This window comes from Rhea americana, unplaced genomic scaffold, assembly GCF_003343005.1.
Source record: "Rhea americana isolate MKP2758 unplaced genomic scaffold, rheAme1 scaffold_439, whole genome shotgun sequence".
Taxonomy (NCBI): Eukaryota; Metazoa; Chordata; class Aves; order Rheiformes; family Rheidae; genus Rhea; species Rhea americana.
The window spans coordinates 74,162-86,261 of NW_028186578.1; the positions used below are offsets into that span (position 1 = coordinate 74,162).

A 12,100-nucleotide genomic window follows, 5' to 3' on the forward strand; every position below is an offset into this window, starting at 1 on the left:
TCCGCTCATCTGTTTTCCTGGAGTGAGTAATTGATTGGCCCAAGAATAAAATGTTGATTCTTCACTGTTTTTATAAAAAGGGCTGGACCTACAGAGCTGGTGGTGCAGTTGGTGCTTCCTTTGAGCCCAGCCTTTCTGAAGTGTGTGCAGCCGGGCTTGATGCAGTGAGGCAAGTTACTCTGATGGTTCTGGTTAAATGGCTCGAGTGAGATTTGGSAAGCGAGGCTCAGGTCTCAACCTCCCCAGATTCCCCGAGTGGTGAGGAGCAGGCTGCTTATTGCCTAGCCTTGGTTTCCCAGCTAGCTGTGTTCCTGTCCTCCACTTYTCTCTTGTTTGACTCTCTTGCAGGCAGGAGTAGTCTCTTACTACGCTTGTCAGCCATCTGATCCAGCAGGGACCTACTCTGGAGGAGGACTCCTGCATGCTCCTGTAGTCCAAACAATTTCAAAAACAGTGATGTAAAGCAAAGCAGTGAACTAACGTAATGAACTAATGTTATTTATTGACCGAAAGTGTTACTAGCATCACATTAGGTCAAAATAAAATATCTTCAGGGAGGTTGTCAACTGATTTTGGTTTCCTTTCATGGGTGTTTTTAGCACTGGGGTGCTGCGTGCCTCATGCCACGTGAGCGCTATGTAGTGGTCTACATTAATGTAATACCTTGTTCCTCAAACTACCAGAAGTTTGTTAACACTTCCTCTTCCCTCTCCTTTTAACTAATGGATGTACTTTGTGTTGGAAGAACCTCCTTGCGCTTTTTTCCAAGGCAGCCTCAGCTTTTGTCTCATTGCGGTAAGAGCGCTGTAGTAGCTGCCCAGCTGCTGTCTCCTCAGTCCCTGGATGGCGATTTAGAGCCTCACCAGCCTGGAAACGAACTTTCCGTGCCCAAGGCAAGCCTGCTGCGAGGCGCTGCGCAGAAGTGACCTGCCGCTTCTGCCTGGAAGGGTTGTCAGTTCTGTAGCTTAGTCGAAAAAAATTGTCTGGTTCTGGTTTAGTTGGACTTAGTCTTTTGAAAGAAGCTGTTTAGCATTAGCGTAGATGATGCAGCCTGAAATTGGGARCTTTTGAAGTGTCATGCTAAAGGGCTCTGGTAAGGGATATGCTGCAAGCGAGGACTCAAGTAGGTCAGCTGGTGATCAGTAAAACTCACAGYTGAACTGCATGGCTTGCCTGAGGTTGGAAAAAACCACGGCACCTTGGTACGTGGCTTCCTGGTGAGTTAGCATTTGGCGCTGGGACTGGCCGAGTCCCGTCCGCGCCAGCCCGCGGTGTATTCTTCTGAAAGTGCTCAGTTTCCATCGGGATCGACTTTCTCACTGCGCAGCTGGATGAGTGCTGGTGTCTGGAGGGAGGTGGGGACGTGTATGGAAGGAGACCCGGAGCCTGGACTTTGGTCCATTTAAGCCGCCGTGGGACCGCACCCTGGGAACGACGCAGCCGAGCTGCGCAAGCAGGCAGAGCTGGGAGAGACGGACTCCCTGCTGCRGCGGAGAGTGCATTAAAACTGAAGGGAAGGGATAGAGAATAGCATAGAAAATACTGCAGTGCTGCGGTGAACCAGGCGTTTTCTGTTGCGTGTGAATTAACTGCTAACTGGAAAAAAAGCCTTTGCTTTGCTGGGACCGCACAGCTCTCCCGCGGCAGAGAAATTTCACACAGCTGTCGTGGGCCAAGAGTAAGATTCAAGAAYGCCTGAACGCTGGGAGAGCGTGAATGTTCAGGGAAGCTGCAGCATGTGCYGTGCTAAAGGAAATGCAAAATCCAAATTTTCTCAGTCTTGCTGCAGCCTTCACAAAGGAGGGAAACGTCTGACAGCCAGGGATAAAAGTCAGTTTTGTTCTGTGGGGCAGGTTATCTGAAACCGTTGCAGAACACAGCTCCYGAATGAGCCAGTGCTGGTTAATCTTGGCAGCAGGCTATGCACTGGTTAATCCGTTGCTTCAGCGAGCGCATGCCTGCTTTGTGAGTACGGGCACAGGCGCACAGTCCCGCTTTGGTGTCCTTGTGGAAGCGCCAGGAATCCCGACTTCGCTTACTCTTGCTCCAACCTCAGAGCGCGTCGCTTCTCCAGCGCGCCGTTCTATTAATAATCAGATTTAGTGCTGTGCTCGGAGGGATCCGTCCTCATCCGGGCTAGCGGCGGGGCCGTCGGGCTGTGCCAGCTGTCCTCGGCGTGGGTGCGGCGAGCGGCCGGCGGACGCGGGCGGGCAGGATTAGCATTCCGGTCACACGCGTGCCCCCTGTTACRTGCAAAGCTCAGCGCAGCCTGCGCGGGAATGCCCTTGAAAGGCGAATTGAACTGAACTCCCCGGTGGGCTTTGGGGGAGTAGGAGAGTTGCTATCATCTGTGCCGAGGTTAAAGTAGATATTGAGATGTCTATTTTGGTTTCCCTTCTGCTTTCCCTTCTCAGACAGGGCTTACTGAAAGCACAGGCAGGGAGGCTTGACCCACGAATGCTCTGTGCRCTGGAGCTGCTGCAGACTGAGGATGTGGATTTTTGTGAAGACACTGAGTTGATGCAGAGACTAGTAAAACCCTTATGGTGCTCTGCTTTTGATGTGTAGCAGTCATTCTAGTTTTTGCAAATAGTGTCCTTGGTGATGCAGTATGTAGAAGAGGCGTATCACATGGATATACCAAATCATGCGTCTATAGTGTGTATAAATGTTGGCTGTATTTYAAGTGTTAGTGGATCAAGCTGGAGGGATTCTTGAGGTGTTTCCTGAGTAGCTTCAGGACGATTTGCCTCTGAAATGAAGACCATCAGATGGACTGGGGTGACCRACTTGGTGCCCTGAAGGCTGTGCATAGATATGACTTCTGTAGGCTAAAATGTTTACAAAGCTATGCTTGTTCCTTGTGCTTGTGCTTGCCAATAGCTTTCTAATAGTTTAATGTCTTTGTTGTCAAGGGTTGTTTTCGCCCATCTAAGAATATTGCTGCARTAGTGTCCTAACTGCAACAGAGCTTAGAGCGTGGTTGCCTGATCAAACGGCGTGTTCCACCCACGCGGCTCAGCAAAGCGAAGCTGAAAGCCCTGCTGGCGAGAGCTTGCTCAGACACACTTTCAGCAAAGCTGCGGTAGGGTTATCTCCTCTGACAGCACAGCCCCGTGGTTCTGATACTCTCATGCAAGCTGGGCATGGGCTCTAAAGTCAGATAATTCCATAAGACGGAGATGACTTGTTTTACAGCCAGCAAATCGCGCTAGTGCTGTTTAGCTGCTGGGAGCTAAGGTGCTGAGATGTTTGGAAGGGTTAGGCTGATATGAGCTGTGGATAAAAGCTAGTTTTGACTGCAGGTCTGTGGAAGCAAGCTGATTTTTTAGCTCTTTCCCAAGCACCCCGTGCTGTGCCTGTTGACATCTTGTATTGTGGTTGTCTTAATTTGAACTGCAGGCTCTTCAGGACCAAAGCACACCTTTTTTTTTTTTTTTTTTTTTTTCTTAAAATGCTGAGCCTATTTTTATTGTGCTGCATAAATGTATGGGAATGAAGATGTCTCCTGATTCCCCCAAGCTTAGTTCCTCTTGTATCTCGTTTCAGAACTTTCTCTAGAGAAAAGCTGGATTTTGTTATTAAAATCCCAGTTCCTCCTTTTTGTCCTCTTTCTCCCAATGCATTCAAAGCTGTCATGTTCTGCAACTTCTGAAATACTTCCTGTGCGTGTGCTATTCTGTTTGCTAAATAAGCATTTGTTGTTCCCTTTTACAGCAGACACATGCCTGCTTGAAGAGACAGATGTGGGATTTTTCCCTGGGAACAAGTGTTTGATGCTTTGTATTAATTACACCTTAACTTTGCTTAGCCTTTCTTTCCAACACAGAGTGTGTACGTGTTTAGAAGGTACTAAAATCTTCGAAGTGTTCAGAAGGTGAAAGAAAGGTGGTATATGTGCTTTTTGTAGTCTCTGCTGATGTAAAATGGCAACAAACCCATTACATTTGCCAAACTGTACCTTCCCTGGGCTGCTGCTTGATGGAAATCCTTACTGTGCTTCACGGGAGTGGTGAAGATAYCACACTCTCTAGTTTGCTGGGGCAGCTTTTCTGCTTTGAGTTCCCCACACACTGGTTACATGTAGGCTGACCAGAACTGATAGGGAAATGAAACTAAACCTTGGCTTTAGTTACACTTGAAATTTTAATTTGTGTGTTGGTTTTGTTCCCTGTTTTCGTAGGGATTGCTCAGCAAGCTAGCGTGGAAGAGGAATGGAAGATAACATTGGTAAGTACACGCTTAGATATCATACCACAGGTTGTGGATCTGTTCGTTGTTCCTTGAATAAATACTGTAAAGAGCCTTATTGCTTTAAACTTTGGATCTTCAATTCAAATATAGAAGATGGTTAGAAAATAAGATTGCTTGGAAGATACATCAGTTGCTGCTCTACTGTGGTAATAGCATAGAGCAGATCTGAACAAAACTGTGTTGTAGGTCTGAAAGATCTTTTTTTTTTTTTTTTTTAATCTCCCATCTGTAAAAACTGGAATACAGGTCTCCTGAGTATCCCAAGCTCTTGAAAACGAAGTAATATCCCTTCTTTAATAGGTAGGAGGCTAGAGGCATTGAGCTGGTAAGTGATTTGAACAAGGCACACTGCAAGCCGAAAAGAAGGATTAGCTCAATGGTAGCTCCTGACTTTTCTTTCTGTGTTTATTTCCCTAGACTGTTTTGTCTTGCAAAAGATCTAGGATTTTTTTTTTAATTAAACAAAACTTGACTTTAAAGCTGTTGCTTTAGGCACTATGTATTGCTTGCCATGAGGCAAGTAAACTGGTCATTGGGTTAAACTGAAGCTGGATTTAGTTGCAGGTGAACCCATTAGATTTTGGCATAGAGTAGGTGCTTGAATGACTTTTCCTTCTGTTTGTCTAAAATGGCTGTGGAAAACATTGGTTAAATGGCCATTTTTCCTGTTGTTGAAATGGGATTTGCATGAAAGCTCTTGCCAGCACCTTGAGAAGTCTGTCCGCCTTAAGCGTATTAACCTTTCATCTCATGGAATATGGTGTTACCTCTTGCAATCGCTGCTGACAAACATAAGAAACGTTAAATCATCTCAGATGAAACTATGTCAAATCTCCAGCTGGCACTGGATGTGTGAAAGCCCACTTTTCATAACCTGTATCATTAAATTATCGTGGAAAGGGCAGCTATGCAGTTGGTGACTCGGAACTCGTAGTGAAGTGCAACTCTGTGACCACAGATGTTGTTTCTGGATTATTCCTGAGCAAACAGGTGATGCCATCCTTAACGCTTGAGACTCAACATGCTTCTCAGCAGTGYGGTGTTCCCAGCATGGCAGATGTACCAGGCCTGTCTTGGGAAGGCCAGTTTGGCTTCATGGAAAGCTGGTCCGCTGGAACCCAGTGGCAGATGTGGAACAGCTATGAGCCAAACGTACATGCATGAAAAAGTGATGCTAATAATCATGGAGGCAAGAATTGCTGCTGTGCTCTCTGTTAGCCTGTAAGATGCCCATTTAATCTGTGGTGATTACTCTCCCTTATGGTTTGCTTGTGGCAGACTAATCCCAGATGATTATTTTTTTTAAGAGGTGAGGGGAGTGAATGTGATGCTGGCAGCTGGTGTTGAAGCAGTAGCTGTGGAGATGGCAGCTCCCTCCTCAACCCCAGGACAAAGCACAGGCGACAGCAGGGCGGATTCTTCCATCTCTGCATTAACGGGATGGCTTTGAGCAATGCTATGGGCTCAACTTACCCGGACTCGGTCTCTGTTGGGACTGTCAGCAGCCAGCTTTGTCCATATCACAAAGCTTTCCGTCCCTGTTTACGTGCAGTTGAGCTCCGTTTTTTGGGCAGATCCATGAGCCATGGCATTACAGCCTATTGAGGTCACTGACTGCTTTGACTCCTGACCTGGGAAGAACTGGTGGCCTAAGATGCGAAAGGCTTTCTGCTCTGTTTCCATCTTGCTAACTCGAGGAGAATTAACTCCCCTTTCCCTCTGAACAGATTCACTCGTGCAAGTTTAGGATAAAGCATCTGCATTTGATCTTTGTTTTGTGCAAGACTTCCCCCCCACAGCTGGTTGTGGAGCTTTCTGGCTTTGTCTCCTTAGTGCCAGGAGCTAAGGACCCCGTGTAAAAGGCAGAATAAATAGATGGGTCTTTTTTTAATTACTTTGCCTTTAAGGATGCTCATTCTCCAAGTGCTGCCAAGCTCGGGACTTCTGGGTTCTGTTCCCGGCAGTGTGACTGGAGATGAGGTAAGGTGGAGCTGTGTGCAGGAGCTGAGCGAAGCTGCTGCCCTTTGTTCCCCCRAAGCCTGGGGCTTTGGTGTGTCGCTGTCCTTAACCGGTTGTATATTAACCGCACGCACAACGCTGCATGGTGGCTTTTGTTTTAACTGCGCTGGCGCATGTTCAGAGTTGGTGTGCTCCGAATGGCCGCTGGGACTGCACAGTGAAGCATAAATCCTTTTTAGCTGTCAGGCTTCACTAGCCAGGGRTGGGTGGGGGAGCTCCTCCTTGGCTGACTGCCCTGGCTAATTAAAAATGAAATTTGCTGTTGTCTTCAGATTTTAATTCACGCTCACCCGTGAAGACTGGTAGAAGCATGGTCTCCAGGCAGCTGCAGTGAAGTCTCAGAGCTTGTCTATATGCAGTTGTTTTAAAACAGGTACACAACTTAGTTTACTCTCTACCCTACCTTCAGTAGGGGTTTTTTGAGTATAGAGAAGCATATAGAGTAGCGTCTTGCAAGTCCTGGGACTTGGTCCCGAGCAAATTACTGTGGTTTGTTACCACRTGCCAGCTGATGTACAGTAATGTGGACATGCACGTGTGCTGTGGCTAGGGCAGCATCAGATGATGGTTTTTCTTTCTAATGGTGGACTAGGCAAAACTGAGCTACTTTGCTGCAAGTTGTGTGAGCAGCCATTGGCTTAACAGATGCATAAACTGTTCAAGGTTCRGAAACTTGTGTAGCTCGTCTGCCTAAGCCTTCAGCTCGTGAATAGTGCCGTGAAACCTCCTGGAGCTGGAAGGAATGCAGAAGTAGGGGGAGCCCGCGAGGCTGTGTGTGGGCATTGAGAGGTGGTAGTAACAGATACTGTGTGTTGGTGTTAAGTCAGGGCACAGCCACGCGTAGACTGTGGAGGGAATACGCTGCTGTCAGGTTGTCAGCTGAGCCCTGCGTGGTGGGTGGGAGTATGGAGGTTAGTGAGAGGAATAAATAGTTTCTAAATATATGCACAGGGCTGGGGCCAAGTCTCCCTTCTCTGCAAGGTCTTCTAGAGGCCCCACCTACACAAGGGAATTGCTGAAGGGAAATATTACCTTTCCCCTTTTCAGATCCTTCCTGCTGGTGTGGTGAGGGTGCAGCATCACGCTCTATTTTCAGGGCATACTTCCGCTGTCCCATTTGCTGCCCACACTGTCACTGTCCAGATCCTCTTCCAAAAGCTGTTCTCTGTTCTTATGGTGGTATGAACTAAAGGTTTGAGCCTTTTTCTTAGTGAAGGGATCTTAATATCTGGCATTTTTTCTTCCTGTAAGTCTCAGTGATCTGAAAGAGCAAATATTTAAGAAGTGGGAGCTTTCTGTGCTTGGCAGGGCAAGTCTCACCTTATGCTGATGGTTCACTGAAAGCTCTGCTGCAGTGTTGGACTGACCCAGCATGGAAACGGGCCTGCAGTTTGTTTGCCTAGTAATGTCTGAGCTAATCATTTATGAAGAGCTGTGGAGGGAGTGTAGTAATACCTTTTTTCATGGGGAGTGTTTGCTGTTGGATCCTCCTCCCTCCTGTACTTTTGAACTTACATTTGCTTTGTTTACAACTTCTGTTTGTGGCTAGATGCTTACTCTGCAGGAATCGGGATAAAGCTTTTTGGAGCTTCCCTAGAAAGTCCTACTGTCAAAAAATTGTGAAGCCTGTTGGGAAACCAGTAAAGTAGCCTTTTGCATGCGTGGACTCTTACCCAAATCTGCTTCTACCTCTTTAGAGTAGCACTGATTTGAAATACTTAAAGCATCTATACATTTAGTATTTCAAGAGTCTTCTTATTATTACAGTTAGTTATTTCTTATTCAAGGCTGTCTTTCATCTCATTTACCTCCTGCCATGCTACTTTTTTCCCCCCAGTTTGTTCTCAACTAAAGAACAGACTTGCGTTAACCATTCTGAAATACTCTTCAAGTCACTAAACTTTGTGCAAACAAAGTAATTTGTTTTAGCATCTATGCTGACTTCTGGGCTACATGTCTCATAAGGAAACCAATGTGATATGAATCTGTTGCTTTTGGAGACTTGCACTATAAATATAGTCTGAGCAAAGGAAGAGAGTAGGAATGTGAACACTTGTTTCTTATTCCACCAGCTCCACTACTTGTTCCTGGCAGGATGCACAGCAATCTACCTAATTCCTGCTTTTTTATCCATGAAAATTAGAGCAATGCCTTGAGATGCTCTGAGACTGATGGCCAAAACGCAAACAGAATGCACCATCATTGTAGGTGTATAGGTAACAGGATTTTTAGATCACTTCTGATTAAAAGCATGTCTGTACAAGTAATACTTGCCACTTGCTGCCAACTTTCAAGSAACCTTGCTGCTTGAAAGAAGGTCTGAGATTAAAGAAGTGTATCGAGCTATTCCAGGACTAGATTGTCTAACTAAGTTCTGTTACTGCTGCCTTTTAAAAGACTAATGCTCGGAAGGGGGTGGATGCAATAGCAAARGTGCTGTGCTGGGTGAATACACTGCTAAGGTCCCATCCCAAAGATAYAATTGCAGGCTCCATCAGCCTGCTGCGCTGGTGACTGAAAATAATTCTCTGCTTTACAGTGTCCACTGGATGATGCTGGATCATGTGCGGGTTCCTTCTTGCTTCCTGCCAGGAATTCTCCCTGCTGCTCTTTAAAAAGGCTCTTCAAGCCTGGTATCTCCTCCAGGTAGGCAGACATAGGTGGAAGAGAGCAGAAGATTTCAGACAGGCAAAGTCTGTTATGAGCAAATAAAACTGCTCTTGAAAAGCAGTTTTCTGCTTCCACTTCAGAGGTGCTTGCCCTCTCGCTAGTCCTTTTTTTTCTGAAGCCCTTTATTTCTAGCAGGGGTGAAACGCAGGGAGCACCTGGTAGGATGTAAAACATTTTGTGCAGCAGCAGTTGGTTTGAATGTTGTGAGATAGGTCATGTTGCTGTGACTGGTCATGTCCTGTGACTGCGGAGAGAATCCGAGGTGGCCCACGGAAGGCTGGGGGCAGAGGCGAGGACGCAGCGTGGGGTGAAGTCCACGCTTCCCTGGCCGATCTGATGGCAATTGCCTCAGGGTGTCAGGATGGAGGAAGGACAGTGAGGGCAAATAACGTGCTGCTGTCCATGCTGTCTTGTGTTCTTCAGAAAAATAGTGAGGCTAGATCCCTAGGACAGTCATTCTGGTACTTCAGGTAATGAACTTTAAAAGGGAAGAAGTGCCCAAGTGGGGGCAGGAGGGGAGAGTATGAGGCAAAGGGTACTCTCTATTATTCTTTGCATTTGCTGGAAAATTTGGATGAATGGCTAACCTCTGATTTCAAGGAATCTTGAGCTTTCTGTTGTTGCTAGAGTCTGCCTGGGTGGGAATCCCCTTTTGATGACTAAGGTTTAACTGAAAATCAACTGCTTCTAGGCTGCAGCCAGGACAGACATTTTAACCAACCGTTTGTGAGTATTTAAAGGAATTTGTCAAATGGCCACTTTTATGTTAAACTGAAGTGGTTTGAAGATGTGCTTTTTAGTTTAAGCTAGGCTGCTGGAGATGCCATTCACTGTTTTCTAGTTTTGATCTACAGAGACAAACTTAGACCATTACAGTACTGGAGTTACTTCACTGTCACAGAGCTCTGAAGACTGCCAGAGAGGAGCGGTTAATGCTAGCTAGCCAGTAGAAATCTCTTTATAATGCCTGTTCCATAACAAAAGAACAGGTTTTTCTTTCATGAAGATACAGAAGCTGTGATTCCCTTATGAGGTGCTATGAATTATGTATATAGTAATATAACTGTTTTGTGCGATATAATAGAAGAGAGTGAAAGTGGTAAAAGTGGCTCAGATTAAACATTTAATTACAGCTGAAGTGTGCTAATGTGCAAGCATGCATCCTACTGTTCCTTAGTCAAATCTTCCAGAGGCTTTTACTGATCTCATTTGAGACCATTTGACTTTTAAACAAGATGCAGTTTACTGCACTTACTGTAACGCTTTCACATAGGTTAGCAGATAGGTTGACTGCACTTGTCAAGGTAGCAAAATAGGTTGGGACACTCTCTTAGTAGCCTTTTGTTCTTAAATTTGCAATGGATGTTCTCGTTTGGTGTAAATAATTCGCTGAATGCTGCCTAAGTGCTTGGGGCAGTTAGCGGGATGTCTGTTTTGTCCTTCTGCCTACTGCATTTGCAAATAATTCAGATCGTTTATGCATCAATTAGTCACTGTGGCATTTAGAAAAGTGAAAACCCAACAATTCCCCCTTGCTCACAAATAAATCTACCAAAAATGCAGAGCCCCCATAGTCTGAGCTGGTGTCTGAACCCTTGCTGCTCTTCTGATCCATAAAGTAAGTGTTTTGCAGAGATGATTTGCTGATCCTCTGGASATCTTGTAATTCCGTGGCAGCCCATTTCAAGTGACTCCTGTTGTAGCAAGTGGCAGTGTGGTTTCTGCAGGTAGCTCTGCCAGGAGGGAAGTGGAGGCTAATTTTGCTGGGTTTAGAGTTTAGTGGCTAAACCATGGATATACTGGGAATGAGATACTTTGGCCTTACAGGCTGGCAGTAGCAAAAGCTGCTGGTGTGAGAAATGTCGTACCTGCTGAACTGTTTTGTGATAGTTGAACAATCTTTTTCCTTGTATTAAGAGATAAGACATTGTAGGACATGTAATCAATCCTCTGGATAATTCAGACTGRTTCACTGTAAAATAGTGAGTGTGGAGTTACTGTGGTTCAGTATGTAGGGCATGGAGCACAAGTGCTGAATTTGGAGAATTTCTAGTTTTCAGTCTGCTAGACCTTAAATTTGCTATGTGTAAAAGGGAGAGGAGGCTCACAGTGCTCTCTGAAACATTTTGGCTGTAGATTCTCTGCCAAGAGGTTTAAGTAGCTTATTTTATTGGGGTTGGAGTAGAAGGGAAGCCTGCTCTGGAACCAGAGGTAAGTGGGTTTTGGATAAGTGGATTTTTATTATTACTGTTTTTGTTCTTGTTCGTACAGCAGCAGTCTGCCTGGCTTTAAAAAAACAAACCAAAACAAACTGAATGTTCTCGTTATTGCTCTTGTGAGTTGTAAAATGATGTTAGCTGAGCCAGGCTGCATCTCAGGCTCTGCAGAGCTGYGAAGTTGGCACTGCTCTGCTTCGCAGCAGCCTGGCCACCAACAGTTGCCCAGTGTCACTGCTGATGTCACTGTTTTATCTGTTTCTTTTACTTTTGTATTGAAAAGAAGGCTGACTGATTTCTGAAAATGTCTTTTGTCTCCTGAAACACTTGAGTGCAACAAGAAGCCCGATACCTTGCATGGCTTGCTTACAGGTGTGCAACTGAGCCAGCTGTGATGGGACAAGTGATAACCACAGCTTGGTTAGCTTTGCAGTCACTGAGGACTGCTTGGGAAGAATATTGCTCTTTATCCTGCCTGTTTTTTTTGTCTTCCTTCAGAAAACATAGGCTTTAAAATTTCTAAAGGGCTTACCAGCTGGGTGACAATAAACTTGTATGTCTCTGGTAATTAAAAGCAGTAGTGTTTGTAAGACTTACTAAATTCCACTTACTAGATATGTTTAGCCTGCTTCAGCTGGTCCTCAGGCTATTTTCTTTCTCAGCTGGGCACCGCAGGCTTCTATAGCGCAGCATCCTTGCTCCTATTTGAGCTAKTGTCTCAAGGCTGTGTGGGTTAAAGCTTTATACACTGGAGCAACTCGGCTGCAAGGCAATTTCCTTGCAGCGTCTCTGGCATTTCGTCAGCATCTTCCATTTCAGCCTGGAAACCTGCTTTTGTCTCAGGCGTGCGAAGCTCCGCTGCTAACCTAGGTGGTCGCGGTGGAGAGGGGCGTAAATCGCCCTGCAGTCACGCAAGGGGCCTCGCTGGCCTGGCCGGCGCT

The 12,100-nt window shown here is 45.8% G+C and overlaps 1 protein-coding gene across 4 annotated transcripts in view; it reads left to right on the forward strand.

The window, feature by feature from the left end:
* PHACTR4 (phosphatase and actin regulator 4) overlaps positions 1-12,100 on the forward strand; it is a 68,578-nt gene that overhangs the window by 20,337 nt on the left and 36,141 nt on the right. For 2 of the 4 annotated variants that reach the window (XM_085315753.1, XM_085315751.1), the window contains exon 2: positions 4,184-4,230. In XM_085315753.1, coding sequence (XP_085171879.1) covers positions 4,215-4,230 — 16 coding nt within the window. In that variant the 5' untranslated portion in view covers positions 4,184-4,214. Of the gene's footprint in view, positions 1-4,183; positions 4,231-6,161; positions 6,235-8,832; positions 8,920-12,100 lie in introns of those variants that run through there. The other 2 variants (XM_085315754.1, XM_085315755.1) reach the window with 2 other exon arrangements.